Source organism: Bolinopsis microptera, chromosome 8 (genome assembly GCF_026151205.1).
Source record: "Bolinopsis microptera isolate Bmic1 chromosome 8, MBARI_Bmic_1.0, whole genome shotgun sequence".
Taxonomy (NCBI): Eukaryota; Metazoa; Ctenophora; class Tentaculata; order Lobata; family Bolinopsidae; genus Bolinopsis; species Bolinopsis microptera.
In genome coordinates, this window is record NC_087079.1 from 1,159,250 (window position 1) to 1,179,485 (window position 20,236).

Sequence of the window (20,236 nt, forward strand, 5' to 3'; positions counted from 1 at the left end):
ATTACCTATAGTGGGATGCGCACGATGTGCTTTGTAACGTTTACAATTAACTATGTGTTAAAACTGCGCAGCTGAGTGGTCCAGGACTCCCTACAACACAAAATTTCACGAAGATCACGCGTGCGCTTACATTAAAACGTATCATAGTAAATGAAGACCTTTATATTGCGATTTGTTATTTCCTAACACTATTACTAATTACTGTCTCTATTTTAAGCACCAGCCACCAGATAATAATTTTAAGGCGTCCACGGACGCCTGGACGCCCTCAATAGCCGCCTCTGTCTTGTACATGTACGAAACTCTCATTTCATACTAAAATATTTTCAGCATGGTTTTAAAGATTAGATCAATTCAACTTGCTTAGTACCATGGGTCGCATAAGAGTGAACAAGACTGTCGAAAAACCTATAAGGAGGGAAGAAAAGAAACCTATTACTGCATATAGAGCAACTAGATTGGTAATTTCGTTTTCAGTAAGATTATATAATTCTGGTTTAAAATTATAGTTGTATGATTTATTATATAATGATATATTATTATTATCACGAAAACTGTATTTTGAATTATGAGACTAATAATTTATAATATTTCAGTGGAATCAAGTGGTGAATGGCTTCAAGAGATTTATGCCTCTAAAACCTCATCGTTTGAAGCTTCAAGTCTATGAGGACAGTTTTAAGAGAGATGAAGGACAGAAATGGCTTGTTGAATTCATAGCCCAGACTGGATTGTTGAAACCCATTTCTATGGAGAAGGCGGGGACACTGATTGACAAATTTGTTCAGCTTGGCATAATTGAAGAGGTAATTAAACATATATCTTTTTTCATGAACTGTCATTTTGTTTAGTTGAGAAAACCCACATTCCTTTTGCCTTAAACGCCACGTCAATTTCAAAGTTTCTCACAATGGCTGACCTCAACACATACATATTTAGTCTGATGAAGCCCAGTACTTTGTTGAGTCTAGCTACCATCAAACTATCTTATCTTCACAGGTTTGCTGCTCCAAAAACTGGCTGCGCTCTCCAACTGTTCTCTACAAATTTAGCTGTGAAAGTAAATTTCGAGTAGAAAAGCTAAGGTCACTTCGATATTATAGGTCAGTATTATAGGTCTGTGCTCTCTGGTTCCTTTTCTACTTTTCAGATATTTTTTCAAGTTCCTGTTACTTATTTCTATTAATTCTACTGTTTGTTATAACATAGTAAGATTTGTAAATTAATGACTATTACACTTAATCAGTCGGACGCCTCTAAAAGGAACACCTGAAGTTGACCTGAAGTTGGCTAAAGCTGAGATGTCCCCCGTAAACCCACCTCTGCGCTCCCATACTCCTATGTACGTTCCTGGTAGAGAAAATCTCCTCATGTACAAGAACTCTCCCAAGGTGGGATTCAAGGAGGGTTCTAAAACTCCCCCTGCACTGAGAAAACTGCTGAACAACAACAACTTGATGTGTACTCCTTGCAAACAAAGTGAGTTTAAAAATTGAACTTAATTTTAAATAAATAGTTTGTAAAACCACGGAATGAGCTATGTGCACTACAGAATATGTTTCCCGGTGATTATGTTCCAGAAATGCAATTGTTTCAGTTCAACAATATAGTTACATCATGATCGTTAAGTGTCCAGTGTTCACTTAATTCCGAAGGTAAGTTGGTGTAAAAGGGATTAATTTTAAAGCTACAGTACTGACTGCTGTTCCTCTCAATCAATTTCCATCACTCCTTGATTGCATGCTAATAAGCCAATTTCTATCCAAAGATTATTTCTGTGACCTTTCTTGTTTTCTTTAGAAATTATAAAGTTTATAAAAACCGGCTCAGATAATTAGACAACTTAGTACTTTTTATCGAATTTCACCTCGAAATAACATAGAATCGATCTGTTATAGCTGTATCTTATTTCCAGTGTTATATGACTGTACAGAATACAGATTCTGTAATCAAATCACCAGTGTAAACAAAAAACGTAGAACTTATATATACGGTAATGAAAAGTAATAGTAAACGTTAAGAAGAATAAGGGTTAAGTTTCTGAACTTATATGAATCCAGGTATTCAAAATATGCAGGTTTTGGGTAAATGCCAGCTGAGTAAAGTGCCAGCTTTGTCGTGCCACCCTGCTCTATCATACAGGGTGGGCCAAAAGTCAGTACCCATACGTTGGCCTTAATAGCTCCGCCGTGTTTTATATTTGAGAGCTGTTGCTTTGCAGATGGCATACTGTACTTACTGGTTCGAGGATTCCGTCGTCAAAATTTGAAAATTCGAATATTTTAGACCACGCCCATTCAATATTAAAACACCTATATTGTTTTCTCTGAACATGCTGAACGCCTAATGTTTTCAGAAACGGTAGATTATCAAATGTTGCATATGATCTAAAAAACATGAGGAAAAACGGATTAGAAATGACGAAGTTATCAAGCATTTTGTGTATCTCGTTAACAAAATTGACTGGGTGATTATGTGACACCGTGACACGACACCTTAATTGGGCACCCTTAACAATTCCCATAATGTTTAACGGGGTAGTTAACGGGGTCACCTTATCACGTGATTAGGTAAACCAATCACCTGATCACACGTAATGAAAAAACTCGTTTTGCTTCATATCTCGGTCATCTGAGAAGCTACAGTTCTAATTCTTTCAGGACAAACGAAATTTGAATGGCCAAACACAATTCAATAACATTTAGCTTGATCCGACTATCCAAACTATCAAATAAATGTGAAAATGAACTTCCATTTGAAAAAAATGAACGCGAATATTTTTCGAGTTGACAAATTCCTCGAACCAGTGGTGGTACTAAGTCATACCAGAAGGAAGTATTTAAATTGGGCACTCAGTGACTGAGCTATAAAGTCCAACGTATGGGTACTGACTTTTGGCCCACCCTGTATATATAACGTAAATTTGTCCGGTTCACCGCAAGTTCACAGCTCACACTTAATTACTAAATCGTCACACTCTTACACTCTACAATCTACATTCCCCCGAGAATAGAGTATCAAGACACCACTCTGACTTGTAATTCTCCGTTATGTTGCGTATATTTGTTATATCGATCATTTTAGTAGTTCCCAAATCCAACGCGGCAGATAAAAAGTACAATGCACTGCAGTTCGGGACCACAAAACACGACTACATAAGATTCAGCTACAACATGACTTCTCTCCGCAACTCCTTGTCCGTCTGCACGTGGATAAAGCGAGTATCCACCGACTCTGCAATTCCTGTAGTGTTTGATTACTTCAGCTGGGACGACCACGAGATCTTGATCGGCTCTGACGGCAGATACAACAGAATGGTGGGAGACCATGTTATAGATAACTCACACAGATTATTTACAACTAAAGTTGGACAATGGTTCCACTACTGTCTAACGTGGTCCTCAATATCAAGAACAATCCAGCTTTTTCTAGACGGGGCACTGACAAGAACAAGTCAGACATCATCAGGGAGACAACTTGCTACCATAGGTATTATAAGATTCAACAGGTTGGAGAACACTGACAGTGCCGCCTTTATTTTTGGAGGACAGTTATTTCAGTTCAATATTTACTCTGAGGTTCTCGACTTAGTAGCTATTAAGAGAATGGCAGAAGGAGGCTTGTGTTTTGATTTAGATGGGTTTCCTGGAACTAGGATCCTGAGCTGGGAGGATATAATGACAAAGTCAAGAGCTGGGTCTGTGACTGAGGTTACTGGATGTGATTTAAACAAGGACACCACTCAAATTAACAGATATTCTGAAGATCTGTGACACGGGCGATTTGTTATCAGTGAATAGAACGACTTTAACGGTCGGGAAATATAAAATTAAAGTTGATCTGAGGGTAGCTAGAGACTTCCACGTGTTCTGCAAACTGTTGGAATGTAGATGAATTGTATTGTTTTTATATTCAAACCAATACCTTTGTATTTATTGGAAAACCTCGTGTAACAGTATACCCAGGTATGTATATCTGATTACTGCTGAGTAAAGAGTCTAAACTCTCTCATGCTAATTAAAATAGTTTCCGCTGGGCTGGGTTATATCCTGAACATATTAATTGGGCCTCTAATCAGCTTCCTTGCTAACTGTTATTATGATCACGTGTGTCTAGGAAGCAACCTGTCACCTTTCTTGACACCTTACAAGTCACACAAGATAATCTCTCTTCATTTAAAATATGTCTTCAAGATAATTGGAAGGGTGCATGTCTACTTCAACCGTCTGTAAACTTTACCACGGCCCCGTGTGGAGAGACGTTATAGCAGGTTCTATAAAGTCTCTAATATCTGCTAAAAAGCAAGCTGTACGCAAGGTTTATACAGAAATACCTCCCTCCATGATCTGACCATTAGTTATTTTTACCAATTAACCAAAAAACTGACCTTTCGCATGTATCAATTTCAAATCGCGAATGGAATTGAAAACTCGCGATTTTAACCTTAAAGGATTACACGTGTACGAGCAAGCACCGATCAACAATGCTTATTTAATTCTCCAATTTTCTGAAGTGATTAGTCAAGGTGATCCATAGTTCATAAGTACGAACTAACTGTACAATTATCTAGTTTTTATTGGTCAGTCATAGGGTGATAAGAATCAAAATTTTAGAACAGGTTAGCGATTCCAAATATCATAAATTTTCAGCTGATAGGTCTTTTCCATTTCGTAGAAAAGAAAACCTGACCCATAGTCCCGGACTTAATTCGATCAGCAGGGGTGTAGGAAGAGGGGGGGGGGGGGGCAGGTGGGCGACCCCCCTCCCATATAATCTCGAAAAGGGGCCAACTTCTTGGCCTCATTTGGCCTATCCTGTCTAACTGCAGTCTAACTGCACGATAGTCGATAGATGCCGATTTATAAAACTCAGAAATCATTGCTAGTTACTCTTCTGTGCCGTGGCCCGTGTTCAGTATCTTCAAGTAAATTAGCAGCATACAATCCAGCTGTGAGCTAGCATGAAGTATGAACCAGAAATCTGATAAATTATATTACATATTTTTCCGATATTACATGTCAAGATTCATCAGAAGTTCAGAGGTCTTGCGATTAGAAAATTCAGATAACATTGCTGATAACTCTTTCATGCCGTGGGAGTAAAATAGCAAGACACAGTTTGCCCCTTGCAGTCCAAATTTACATATCACCTCATTGCTAGAATTCATTTCTTAGAACAAATTTTCCAAGAATTATTCCAGTTTCTCCCTCCTTGCATATTGTACCTCTTTGGGAGTGATATCTATAACTGCAAGCATATTTTTCCAAATTTGCAGGACTTTTCCTTTGACCCTTAATTAAATTGGCTCAACAAAATCTTTCTGGATTTATCATTTCACATTGCTAGATTTCAATTCTGGAAGTAAATTTCCTGAAATTTTTGGCGAGAGAATGCAATATGCATCCCTTTTTCGAACTACATTTATTTCGCAAGAGCTGCTTGCATACAGGCCTTAATATGCATTTAAAATTGTATTATTTTTCTCTATTGCCATATTGCTCAGCTAGGCCTTTTACACGTTTTGCTGTTTTTTAAATTCAGTCTGTGGCCAAAGCGCGTGCTAAACTTGAAAAACTCTAAGATTTTGGCCCCTCATGAATAAAATCAGTCCTACACCCCTGTCGATCAGACAAGTCTAATCTAAATTATGAACCTGAAGAGGCTGAAGTGTTTATTAATGATTCAACAGCAATCAGCATATATCTGCAAATATCTGTACGTTCTATTCGTTTGTTATGCGAAATGAAATTGGCAATTTAAAAATAGCTAAAGAAATGAGGAGGGAACTTTCAAAAACTATGTTAACGAATCTGTCACGGAAAACAATTCATCTTCTAGAAGCTTTCATTTGGTGGATATACTCAATATTTTGATCAAACTGTGTGACATCTACAAGGTGATAAAAAAGTGGTAATTGTGGATTTTCCTAAAGTCAGAAATTTTAGGAACTCTCTGGAATGATTCCTGGGGCCTGTCCCGACCATTTCCCGTTAAAATCACTTTGTTGCGAATTTTGTCCGACAAAAAGACGTATTTTGACTGTGCTACTACTTAAAATCATCGACAAAAATACCATGAATACTTAAATCCTTGGATCATACAGAAATTCTGTGTGAATTAATTTGAGGTGGATCAATATTAGTAATAACCATATCCTCGTTACCATGCCATGATATAAGTTAATTCTGTAGTGTTTATTACTATTAGCACATTGATGTTACAGGATGTTGCGATTAGCGCGTGGACCGCTTACTAAAATACTGCAAGCTCGTTTGCTTTCAGCGGATTCCGCATCACTGAAAACCAAGAAAGTGGGAATAATAGGGTTAGGCAATATTGGGAATGCCCTTATCAAAAACCTGGAGAGAACTGGGTATACAGTCACCTCAATCCTGGATATCGACAAAGAGAGGTATGGTGAGTTCGAGGACCGGGCCTTTTCCAAACCTGACAACGCCAAGAGCCTAGCAGAGGAAGTTGACATAGTGTTCACAGGGCTACCCATGCCGCATCACGTGAAGGCAGTGTTCGAGGGAGAGACAGGACTACTCGAGGGGCTGAGTGAAGGTAAGATCTGGATAGATCACTCTACAACAGACTACGAGCAGACAGAGGAGATGTGTGTTCAGGTGGAGGAGAGAGGAGGAAGGATGTTAGAGGCACCGGTGACAGGGGGGTTGGAGGCACTGAAGAAGGGGCAGATGACTGTGTTCATAGCTGGAAATGAGGGTGTTGCGGAGGAGGTGAGGCCTATGATGGATGATATTTACAGCAATGTTATCTACACAGGACGCATAGGAACAGCACTAATACCCAAAGTGCTGTCCAACATGCTGACATGTGTTCACAATCTGGCTATGGGGGAGGCGTTTATGATAGCCAAGAAATCAGGAGTGGATATGAAGACCATGTTCGACTGTATCAGAGCTAGTGCCGGGAACTCGTTTGTATTGGAAACAGGCGGTCCTATGCTCATGCAGGGAACATACGACCCTTCATTCACCATCGCTTTACAGTGTAAAGACAACAGGCTCGGTTACCAAATGGCCACCAAACACAAAGTCCCCATAGAGATCCTAGGACACGCAATGCAGGCGTACAACAAGGCATTGTATAAATACGGGGACGAAGCCCCTTGCTACATTCCTCCTAAGATGCTGGAGGAGGCCTGTCGTACAGACCTTAGGTGTGAGGAGTTTAAAGATTGGGAGTACTCTATACAGAATGTAGATGGAAGTTCTGTGATAAGACATCACGGTATTGATATTAAACGATCTGATAAAAAAGAGCTTAGTGATTTTGAGGTTTAATTTGTCTGCGGTTTCAATCCAATACATTTTATTTTTAAATGTGTTTATTGAATTGAAATAGTATAAATGCTACTGTAACTAGTTAAAAAAGGTAGTATCATTAATCATAATACATAGATTCTTATTCTTATTATGATTTTAGATAGATAAGTGTGACGATATGTATGGTTAATGCTATGTGTATTTATTCGGGTATTATTAGTAAACGTATGTATACGTATGTAAAATGTTAAGGTATACCTGAACATTTTACATAAACCGTTTTCATTTCGTTAAACGTCTGTGTCTACTGTCTGCAATAAATATTTCAGAATATTATACTGTGATGAATAAATAAAATAAAATCTGGTCTCAATTTAAACATGGAATTAAAGAACTTCAGCAATTTTGTCAATCCCCATCAACTGTGTTCAGCCGTACAGCTCCCCCTCCCTCAAATACATACGTTTAAATTATAACTTAGCGAGGTTAATGTTTAGAGGCAGTAAAACGAGCGGGCTGCGATGAATAGGGCAATAATTAGGGTTGGCAGTTTATCTACTTAATTGTTTATCGAGATAAGTAGATAGGATTTCAAAATTATCTAGTCTATAATATCTAGATCATATGTAAGCAGTGATTAATTGAGAGGAATTTAGGGTAATATTGTGTAATATGTAGATAGTGTAATGATTATAATAAGGCGGTCGTGGGGTCCAGTATGTGACGTAGTATTTTGGGCATATATTAGTATACGTCAGTTATTGCAGTTTAAGTGCAGAGAGGTCAGTTTAACATATGTTTGAGTCAGTACGAGGTTGAATTATGGATTGTTTACAGAATACTAGTGATACGATGTTGTGGCTATCGACAGGACAGTTTGCAATTCCCGGGAAATGGTAGATTGTTTAGACTATCAGAGCCCGGGAGGAAAATAGTGTTAGTTTTTGGAGATAGCTCAGTGCCAGTTTACCCGATCGAGAGGGGGGTCATTTTGATACCGGGCAGGTTCTGTAGCTAGAACCTGTTAAGGTTAGGTCGTTTAGTTAGGTAGATGGTTATAGTGGTAAGTATAAGATTGGCGGCCGTAGAATAGTGGAGCATTACGTAATTACTGTTATCAGGCTTGGTTGTGGCCGACACCAGGGGATGTCTTGACAACACTGGGCTCTGGCAGAGCGGGAGTCAGCGCTGGTTGACTTAGATAGGTAAAGCTAGACTAAGAGTAGGAGCTAGAACCGGTTAAGGTTAGGTCGTTTAGTTAGGTAGATGGTTATAGTGGTAAGTATAAGATTGGCGGCCGTAGAATAGTGGAGCATTACGTGATTACTGTTATCAGGCTTGGTTGTGGCCGACACCAGGGGATGTCTTGACAACACTGGGCTCTGGCAGAGCGAGAGTCAGCAATGGTTGACTCAGATAGGTAAAGCTAGATTAAGAGTAGGATTAACGGCAGGAAGTAGGTTGCGTAATATTTGAGGCAGTATGAATCGGAGCAATTAGGAATTTGTTGCACAGCATTTGAGGCAATATGAGTCTAAGTGACTAAGCGTTGGTTGAGCAAATATTCGATTATTCATTGTTCAGTTAAGTACCTTGGGCACCTTTATTATACCCCTTGTTTGCATTCTCACCCTATTCGATAGAGGGTCATGGTTGATACCAGACTAGTGTAAGGGACCAGGACCAGTTATGGTTGGGGCCTGGTGAGCACGGATGGAACGTGTCGTTAGAGGTTTAGAATCGACAGTGGTTATTTCAGGGCACCTAGATTAGGCACGGTCAAGGCGAGTTGACCGTGCTATCCGTGTTTTATGTTGCAGCACTAGATCGCTGAGCGTTTATGGGCGATACGAGTCTGGTTAATTAGGATTTGAAGTAGAGGTTGTCGAATTATTCATTGTATTGTTTCATAGTTTAACTTTGTTTACCCTTTATTATCACGCTCGTTTCCATTGTCCAAACCCTTAATTAAATGCAAATAAACTTCGAACCGGGAAGCAAGTGTCCACTGCTTACAAGTGGCGCGAACGGTAGGATCCTATTTTATTATAGGATAGTTTGTTTTGTATTTTAATTAAGGTAATGGAGACTATTTAGTGTGTGAGAGTGAGTCGACAGAGGTCAGGAGTATTTGTAAATATGTACGTAAACGTAATATTATACAGTGTTGTCAGTTACCATTGTTAGACTAGTGCAGTGCAAGAGCAGTAAAGCTGTAAAGGAATGCTCGGTGAAGTGTAAGAGTTTAAATGGTATTTTTGGGGTTTCTTTCATCATGGAGGGGACAGGGGGTTAGATACCGGAGAGGCACAGGTTAGGAGGGGTTATTTTGAGGAGTATATGTCCGTCCGTTGAGGGATTGGTTCGAGAGAGTGTTTGATGAGTTGATTCAGAGATAACCGGGTCTTATTTTAAGTTTTAAGACGGCAGACTTGACATACTTTCAGCCACCAGAGCCTCAGTGGGAGTGGCTGCCTGCTGAACCGTTCTGTAGTGTGTCAGACTTGTTTTCTTTTAGTAGCGCTACGTATTGTGATATCATGAAAGAGATAGAGGAAGAGATAGAGGAAGAGATAGAGGAAGAGATAGAGAAAGAGATAGAGGAAGAGATAGAGGAAGAGATATTATATAAATAAGACCCGGGTGATGCTAGCATTGGAGGTTGAAGAGAGGTTATTCGGAGAGTGGTGACGTCACTTGTAGGGAATTAGAGCGGTGTATTGATTTGAAAACTTGGAACGTTTTGAAGGGGTTTTTTGAAATTTGAGGGGTGCCGGGGCATGGTATTTTCTATGATGAAAGAAATTAGGACTACTTTTCTGTGAAGAGAGTGTTGAATTGACTGTCCGAATATTTGAATATGAGGAACTGACGGAGATTAAGTCATGGAGTGACGGTGTGAGACACTGATTTATCAATTAGAGTAAAAGCCGAGCAATAGAGAGCTGATAAGCGAGAGCTTTAATTATTACATTTGACCTGTACACTGGTTATTTTAATTATTACATTTTAATTCGTACACTGTTAAAGAGCGGGATAATATTTGCATCGTAATTAGTACATTGTTGAAGAGAGAGACAGTGTTTGTATTGTAAGTAGTACAGTGTTGAAGAGAGAGACAGTGTTTGTATTTTAATTAGTACACTGTTGAAGAGAGAGACAGTGTTTGTATTTTATTTTAATACTTTCAACACTACTATATAACAAATAATTTGAGTCAGGGAAGCGGCACTGAGAGAGGAACTGTTGAAGAGAGAGACAGTGTTTGTATTTTAATTAGTACATTATTGAAGAGAGAGACAGTGTTTGTATTTTAATTAGTACACTGTTGAAGAGAGAGACAGTGTTTGTATTTTATTTTAATACTTTCAACACTACTATATAACAAATAATTTGAGTCAGGGAAGCGGCACTGAGAGAGGAACTGTTGAAGAGAGAGAGACAGTGTTTGTATTTTAGTTTAATACTTTCAACACTACTATATAACAGATAATTTGAGTCAGGGAAGCGGCACTGAGAGAGGAACTGTTGAAGAGAGAGAGAGACAGTGTTTGTATTTTATTTTAATACTTTCAACACTACTATATAACAAATAATTTGAGTCAGGGAAGCGGCACTGAGAGAGGAACTGTTGAAGAGAGAGAGACAGTGTTTGTATTGTATTTTAATACTTTCAACACTACTATTATAACAAATAATTTGAGTCAGGGAAGCGGCACTGAGAGAGGAATTGGCAGAGATAAAGATAGCTAATGAGGTAATGAGGAGAGCGCGGCAGGAGGCTGAGCTAGCAAACGAGAGAGGAATTGGCAGAGATAAAGATAGCTAATGAGGTAATGATGAGAGCGCGGCAGGAGGCTGAGCTAGCATACGAAGAGTTAAGGACTCAATATGATGAATTGAGGCAGCAGGGAGCACAGCTAAGAAGAGATGGATTCAGAGAGGGTAAGCTAGAAGCTAGGCAGGAGAAGGAGACCGAAAAGAGGAGAATCAGAGAAGCGAACAGAGCAGCGGGTAAGAAATACCCATTAATGAAACCTCGGATGTTTGTGCTGGGGAAACACAGCTTTAGAACCTTCCTGAGCGGGTTTAAAATATTTGCCAATGCTGCGGACATCTTGGATGAAGACTTGGTGGACATGATAATGACGTACTTGGACCCCAAGGCACAGAGGAGAGTGGAGACCCTACGATTAACCCGGGACGAGAAGAGAAATGTAGAGGCGAGTTTGGAGAGGAGGACAGAGGTGCTATGTGATGTGCATTCAAAGGCGGGTGCAGGAAGAGACTTCTTGAGATGCGTCAGAAAGAGGAAGAGACAATTTCGGATTTTGCAGCTAGAGTCACTGACATGGCAGATGAGGCATATGCACCGGAGGAGGAGGAGATCAAGAAGACCATCAGGCTAGATGTATTTACAGCTGGGGTATTAAAGGATGAAATCGGGATCGAGTTAATCAAGTCACGAGTGCAAGATTTTGAGGCCGCGCTAAAGAGGGCAGTTAAGTTGGATGGGATCCTGGCGAGTCGTAGCCCTAAAACCAGGGAAGAATGAGGAGGAACTTTTGTTTCAAATCGAGGAGGATATAGAGATGGATGAGGGAGTGATAAACCGAGTGATGGAAGAGAACCGGCCGAGAAGAGACATCGGTGCTTGTTACACCTGTGGACAGCATGGACATTTCGCAAAGGAATGTAGAAAGCCCCCACTTGTTATGGATGCGGGAGACAGGGTCATATTGCAATGGATTGTACGCAAGGACACGGTGGCCGAGGAGGTCTTCAAAGAGGGCAAGATCCTCTTGTACAGAAAGCTATGGACGAAAGAAATTTATCATTGGTAGCAGGTAGAAGAACTGATAAGACATGGGAGGAGACCAACCACCTTTGTCGACAGAGGGGATGGATTACTTGAAGTGGAAACGTGAGGTCGGCATCTGGGAGTTGGGAACTTCGATAGCAGCTGCTAAGCAGGCTGCAGTGTGTGTCTTGAGGATCCAGGATTTCAAGGCAAGAGATTTTGCAACACGCTTAGAGTATATTTATATATATACTCAGAGTATATTTCTAGGTATTGATCATCTAGAAAAGTTTGTTAGACCGGAACAAATGCAAATGACAGAATATATCGCTGAGTTCAAGAAACGATTGAACCGGATCGGAGAGTTGTTAATTACAAGAAAGAAATTTATCATGATGGTATGTTGGCATACAGGTTGTTAACTCAGGCCAACCTGACCAAAGATCAACAGATATTGATCAAAGCTGCAATGGGGACTCAAAAGTTGACGAGTAAAGCAATTGAGGAATGTTTGAAGAGGTGTTTCGGTGACGCTGTTTTCTGTCGTAGATCCAGACTGGAGTTAGACACAGTGAAGATTAAGGTAGAACCTGGATCGGATGTGCATTACCATAGGGGTCAGTTTGATGAAAAGGATACTGATATCAGTGGTGATAACGGAGAATATACATTCTATCAAGGATACAATAATCGAGGACAAGGATGAAGGAAATCGTTCTCTTCTGGCGGTTATAACAATTACTCCAATGGCAGAGGGAGATCTGGAAATTACAGCAGACCATGGGAAAGAGACAAACAGCTCAATTCAAAAGAAAGGAATAACTCAGACTACAAAGATGAGTTAAATGCTATCAGTCACAAAACAGGCGATGTAGCAAGATGTTCAATTTGTGATTCAAATAAGCATTTCCGGGCAGATTGTCAACATAATCCCAATGTTAATGATGTTCGAAAGAAGGATTCGGGCTCAGTGTGTGTGTATCAGTCGTGCAGGAAGGGTTAAGAATCAAACAAAATTGACAATGACTACTGTGAGACAGTGCTGTTAGTCAATGAGACATTTAACAAGGTGTTGATTGACACTGGGACAACCAGTAATGTGTATGGTGATGTTTGGTTGAACACATTCTTAGAGTCAATGCCTGAAGAGTTGAAGAAAAAGGTCAGCGAAGTCGAGAGAAACTGGAGTTTTCGTTTTGGAGACGGACGCGCGGTTGAATCTATCAAATGTGTCATGTTACCCGTCAAGTTGTGTAACAGAGATTTCATGTTAGAAACATTTGTGGTTCCAGGAGAATTACCCTTTTGGTTTTCTAGATGTAGCATGAAGCAACTGGGGGTATCATTAGACATAGAGAATGATCAGATTATGATTGGCGGAGAACGGCAACAACTGAAAGTGACCAAATCAGGTCATTATGTGGCAGATATCATGTTATGGGAAAATATGAAATCAGAGAAATATACCATTGAACAAACTGGTAGGGAAGAGAGTGTAAGGAAAGAGGAGATTGTTGATAGTGATAGTGACAGTGAAGATGAATTCTGTCCGAATGAATCAGAGGAAGTAAGCAATGAACCATCAGCAGAAGGAGTGGAAGTTTCGAGTGAAACTGAAACTTCAATAGAAGAATCTGGTAATGTAGAGACCAGTAGTGAATAAGTGAAGTCAGAAAGTGTCGGTGATGAAAATAGAGACACAAGTGAGCCTGATGAATTTCAGAGTGCTTCTCGTCTGATGAGAATCAAGACTGGGTAGATGTTGTAGTCAAGAGGAATAAGGTATTAGACTTTAAGAGTGAGGATGTCATTAGGTATAACTCAGCAGATCATACCAACGATGTGTGGCAGAGAGCAAGTGTAATTGGACCTGGATGGAAAGAAAATTCTGTAAGGAAGGAAGACATCAACGTCCGGAACTTGGTGAAAGAACCAGAAGGTACAACAATTCAATTGCGTCTCAGTGAGTGTCAAGTGCAGAAAAAATCACATGATTCTCTTAACACAGAGTCTAGTATTGATACGGTGATGATACCAAAGGAGAGATATGGTGAGGTGTGTAATCAGTTTATCATTTTGTGGAGACACAGTACGATCGAAGACAGAGAGCTGATAAATGGAGACACAGAGAGCTGATAAATGGAGACATAGACGGGTCGGAGACGAAGGCTGATAAATGGAGACACAGAGTAGTAGTCGGAGACGAAGGCTGATAAATAGAGACACAGAGTGGTCGGAGACGAGAGCTGATAAATGGAGACACAGAGAGCTGATAACTGGAAACACAGGCGAGTCGGAGACGTGAGCTGATGAATGGAGACACAGAGTGGTCGGGGACGAGTTACGGGAGAATGCAGATAGGCTGGAAGGAGATACAGAGTCAGAATGAGTCATAAGATTTATATAACAGTAGTTATATCGAAATAACAGTGCAATATCATTGATCACAAAAAATCAGATAAATCAGAAATTACTTGGAACTGAAAGAGCTGTCGATATTGAAATGAAAATTAAAACAAAGTCTTAATAAATAACTATCGGAGAGTATCACCCAACAGGGGCGGTGAGGAGAAGATGGTTAACATACCTGGAGTACAAGAGAGACAGTGACACTAGACCCACGGATTGAGATGCGTAGTACATCAACTTGTATTCTGAACAGAGACATCGAACGAGATCCAGAAGAAGACATCTGGAAGGAGAAAAGAGACATGAAACGAGATCCAGAAGAAGATATCTGGAAGGAGAAAAGAGACATGGAACGAGATCCAGAAGAAGATATCTGGAAGGAGACAAGAGACGTGGAACGGGATCCAGAGGAAAATATTCAGAACGAGGAGCGGAGACCTGGAGCGAGAGCCAGAAGAAGATATGTTGAACAACGAACGGAGACTCGGGACCGGATCCAGATGAGGAGGTTCGCAACGAAGAAGGAGACGGGGATAAGAAGAGACGAAAGAGAAAATGGACAGATAAAGTAAGCCGTTAAGTTTGGATATTGTGAAACTTTATTAAATTATTGTACCAGTATAGTAAGGTTCTAAGAAAGAACATATTTTGTAAAGTTGTGTAAGCTGTGATCGGGCAAGAGATATGGTCTATAGTAAGAGATTTTCCATTAAATTACTGTACCAGTATAGTAGGGTTCTAAGAAAGAACATATTTTGTAAAGTTGTGTAAGCTGTGATCGGGCAAGAGATATGGTCTATAGTAAGAGATTTTCCATTAAATTACTGTACCAGTATAGTAAGGTTCTAAGAAAGAACATATTTTGTAAAGTTGTGTAAGCCGTGACCGGGCAAGAGATATGGTCTATAGTAAGAGATTTTCCATTAAATTATTGTACCAGTATAGTAAGGTTCTAAGAAAGAACATATTTTGTAAAGTTGTGTAAGCAGTGATTAATTGAGATGAATTTAGGGTAATATTGTGTAATATGTAGATAGTGTAATGATTATAATAAGGCGGTCGTGGGGTCCAGTATGTGACGTAGTATTTTGGGCATATATTAGTAGACGACAGTTATTGCAGGTTAAGTGCAGAGAGGTCAGTTTAACATATGTTTGAGTCAGTACGAGGTTGAATTATGGATTGTTTACAGAATACTAGTGATACTATGTTGTGGCTATCGACAGGACAGTTTGCAATTCCCGGGAAATGGTAGATTGTTTAGACTATCAGAGCCCGGGAGGAAAATAGTGTTAGTTTTTGGAGATAGCTCAGTGCCAGTTTACCCGATCGAGAGGGGGGTCATTTTGATACCGGGCAGGTTCTGTAGCTAGAACCTGTTAAGGTTAGGTCGTTTAGTTAGGTAGATGGTTATAGTGGTAAGTATAAGATTGGCGGCCGTAGAATAGTGGAGCATTACGTAATTACTGTTATCAGGCTTGGTTGTGGCCGACACCAGGGGATGTCTTGACAACACTGGGCTCTGGCAGAGCGAGAGTCAGCGCTGGTTGACTTAGATAGGTAAAGCTAGACTAAGAGTAGGAGCTAAAACCGGTTAAGGTTAGGTCGTTTAGTTAGGTAGATGGTTATAGTGGTAAGTATAAGATTGGCGGCCGTAGAATAGTGGAGCATTACGTAATTACTGTTATCAGGCTTGGTTGTGGCCGACACCAGGGGATGTCTTGACAACACTGGGCTCTGGCAGAGCGAGAGTCAGCAATGGTTGACTCAGATAGGTAAAGCTAGATTAAGAGTAGGATTAACGGCAGGAAGTAGGTTGCGTAATATTTGAGGCAGTATGAATCGGAGCAATTAGGAATTTGTTTTTGAAAGTGTGTAAAATATGTTGTAGCTATATAGCTTGACCTTCCTAAACATCTCTAAGTCTGATGAAAATATTTAGAAAATTTTGGAAACAATTAGAAAAAAATCATATTTTTTGGGCGAATTACTGTACACCTAAAAATGACCAGAAAACCGAGAAAAACTACCAGTTTTTATTAAAGTACTTTATCTAGATATCTACTTGAAATTATCTAAGTAGATAAAGAAATCATGGGTTTTATCTAGATAATCCTATCTAGGTATTACTTAGATGCCAACCCTAGCAATAATATACACTTCTGTAAATGCTGCGTGATTTGTCAGAAGTTCTACACTGAATGAGCATTGAGGGTGACAGGTTGCTTCCTTGACACACATGATTATTATAAAAGGTACCGAGGATACCAATTAAAGGCAATTAGCCGGGATATGAGTACCCTAGTCTGAGCGACTTTATCACGTGATTTTGAAATCAGTAAAACGTTCATAAAATTTGAAGTTCTAAGGAAAGCCGCCGAATCCTACGTAACGGAAGTTCTGCATATTAAAACATATAATTTATGTCTTCCTTATTGAAATATTCTTTATCTCTGACATTGCGCTCTTAGTGGTACTTGGTTAGAAGTTTGTCACCTCACTCAGTCACTCACAGGGATCCTTAAAATAACCGCATTCTACCGCCAATTTACCAAATTTACAGGAGATAAAAAAACAGCATTGGCATTGCAGGCCTTATGATGGTTATGAATGTAATTCTTTACCGCTTGTTAAACGAGGGATGATTATGAAAAGTGACCCATAGATCTGATGATCAGTCCTGCTGTTTCTATTTAATGTCCAAGAATAATGATACAGGGGTTCTCACAAATTCCCCCCCCCCCCCCCCCCCAATTATTTTAGGGGGCATTACCAAGACAGTGACTTCTAATTCTTCCTTTCGCAGAACAAAATCTGAAAGTTGATCTTGTGTTCTCGTCGACCCCCAAAGAGAAACGAACTCCACTCACCCGCAAATCTACACCCAACATTCTCGATAACGCGCAGTACGACTCACCTTACGCTCGTGCACTCACCAATATACGTAGCTCACAGAATGTGGCAAGGAGACTGAACAACAAAGGAGTTAAACGTCTCGGCAACAAGGGTCCTCTCAGAAAAGGTATTTGAGATTGTGTTCCTTCTTTGAGGGGGCGGGGGGGGGGGTCTTCATCAAAATTATCTCGAAATTGATTTTATAGTTGTTTCTGATAGAGGGGAGTGATATCTATCAGCTGCTTTTAGTCCCATGGAAAAATATTGTTCCTAGCCGAAATTATCGCTGGTCAAAGGTCAGCGCTCATGTGTAATTGTATTGCACGAGCGATTTTCAATCGTGCGTCCTGAAAATCGAGTCTAAAAATCTATCTTCTCCTACATTTTTTGAGCAATCACCCTGAAACTTTCAGGATATGTTCTAGGGATCATTTAGAAGAGAAGTATCAAGCCGAATTTTGAGATACAAGAATCAATAGTTCCCACAGTCAGACAACGAATGAGTTTAAAAATTCCAACAAAATCTTTATAACATCATTGGTAAAACATTTTCGGACATCTTCAGTACCTAATAAAGATAAGGGTTATTAGAATCTTTAATTGCTGATACGAGGAATATTCTGAAAAACTTTTCCGGAGGAAATGTGATTTGTAACTATGCACAGTAAGTTGGGAAGTCTTACTGTCTTCAGAATTCACTTCGTTCTGCCTCATAAGTGTCATGATGAGAGTTAGGAAGATCAAGAATCAATATTTTGAGATAGGCCTCAGAAAAATTTTAAATCGATTTTGAAAATCTTGGACCTGGAAAAATCGTCAAAAAATGAGGTCCAAGATTTTCAAAATCGAATTAAAAATTTTCTGAGGCCTATCTCAAAATTCGGCTCGATACTTCTCTTCTAAATGATCCCTAGAACATATCCTGAAAGTTTCAGGGTGATTGCTCAAAAAATGTAGGAGAAGATAGATTTTTAGACTCGATTTTCAGGACGCGCGATTGAAAATCGCTCGCGCAATACAATTACACATGAGTGCTGACCTTTGACTAGCGATAATTTCGGCTAGGAACAATATTTTTCCATGGGACCAAAAGCAGCTGGTAGATATTACTCCCCTCTATCAGAAACAACTATAAAATCAATTTCGAGAGAATTTTGATGAAAACCCCCCCTCCGGCCCCCTCAATTAAAATTTAAGAGAATTGGTTATAAACACAGCTTCTTACTAATTTAATCTTGTAACTGACCAATTGTTTCGATCATCAGGGTTAGTGGAGAAACGCGGAAATGACGTCATAGAAAGTATATTGGACGAATTTGACGACCTGATTGAAGCTATTGACAAACAGAACAGCAACCTTGTGAAATCGTCAAAGTAGGACATGTGCCAAGTGCAATGAATATTTGTTAATGCAGTATGAATCTTTAAATGTAAACTAACTGTGGAACTAAATGTGGAACTTCACCTTATATTTCAGTTTTTGTTTTTACTATAATTAATGAAATTTGAATCATTTATAAAATTTTATCCTCGAGAGTCCGAGACTCCTGGACATTACAATGGTAATATTGTGAATTTGCTTGAATCAGAATTTTGTTCCAAATCAAATATTTATATGTAAATTTAAAAAATTGTTTGTTCGAAGATGATGATCGTTTAGCCCAAAATTTTCCCGATGTATCCCCTCGGTTTTAATACTCCAAGGACCAAGTATTTTGGAGATAAATTAAGAAATTGTGAGTAACAAAGTGTTCACAACTGTTTAATCAGATAACGAAATAACTGGATAGTGAATGAAATCGCAATATATTTGATAATCATTTTCGAACTCGGTAATACAAGTTAATTTAGATTCGACAGATACGTTAGAGTTTAGTGTCTTAGGATAGTATCGTTATTTTGCAAACAATTTCAGCATTTTTATGTTAATCTGACGATGTTTATGTCAATTTTAAATGATAAGAATTGGTATCTAATATATAGCAATTTATAATTTCAAACAACAATTTCATGTTTTTTTATTTTTTTGACAGCAACAATAACTCAAGAATAGTGATACAGTTGATTGACCTGATAGCTGTCTGCTGTTACAAGTGTTAAAATCAATGATAGTAATACAGTTGATTGACCTGATAGCTGTCTGCTGTTACAAGTGTTAAAATCAATAATAGTAATACAGTTGATTGACCTGATAGCTGTCTGCTGTTACAAGTGTTAAAATCAATGACATAGAAAATTCCTTCGCGTAGGCTATCCATTATCGGTATGAAATCTTTTATCTAGATAAGCAGATAACGATTTCTAGGCTTTATCTAGATTAAACCGATAAAACCGATAATTTTTCCAAGGATGTTAAATACTTAGCGTATCTTATAAACGTACGGCATACGAATACGTATTTCTCAAGAGTGTTATGCGTACTTCGTTCAAATCTGTCATTTCGACCATCGATTCATTAAATGAGCATTTAGCAGGAACGCGCTAAAAACGCGCTTTTAAAGATATAAATATTAAATTTCTTCACATGACCTCATGGCTTATATTAGTCGATTAGTGTGTCACTTTTAATCTGAAGCACCTGGGTTCGAACTTCGAATAACTAATAATACCTCAGTAATATAATCAGCAAAGCACGATACAGTATGGTATGGAATTGAACTTGAGGGTGAAACATAATGAAAAAATTTACAGCCACTTTTTCCGCCTTAATCAGATTCCTAGTCACTTTATAGTTTTATATTTTAGCCACCGGGTCATTTTGGTAGCAATTTGTATGTAAGCAGATTATGATGCCGATTACTGATTAGACAGATTATGATGTCAGATGTGCGGAGCATGG

General features: G+C 39.1%; 2 protein-coding genes across 2 annotated transcripts; both read left to right on the forward strand.

Annotated features, from left to right (window-relative positions):
• The first annotated feature begins 298 nt into the window (after positions 1-298).
• On the forward strand, positions 299-19,401 carry LOC134819488 (uncharacterized). The gene is made up of 6 exons (XM_063829442.1): positions 299-461; positions 597-806; positions 1,000-1,103; positions 1,247-1,479; positions 17,309-17,524; positions 18,663-19,401. Exons 1-6 carry the CDS (start codon positions 372-374, stop codon positions 18,773-18,775), a joined length of 966 nt encoding a protein of 321 aa, XP_063685512.1. The 5' UTR covers positions 299-371; the 3' UTR covers positions 18,776-19,401.
• On the forward strand, positions 6,225-7,587 carry LOC134819701 (2-hydroxy-3-oxopropionate reductase-like). Its single transcript, XM_063829787.1, has one exon. The coding sequence runs from the start codon at positions 6,225-6,227 to the stop codon at positions 7,308-7,310; it is 1,086 nt and encodes a 361-aa protein (XP_063685857.1). The 3' UTR covers positions 7,311-7,587.
• Positions 19,402-20,236: the final 835 nt, after the last annotated feature.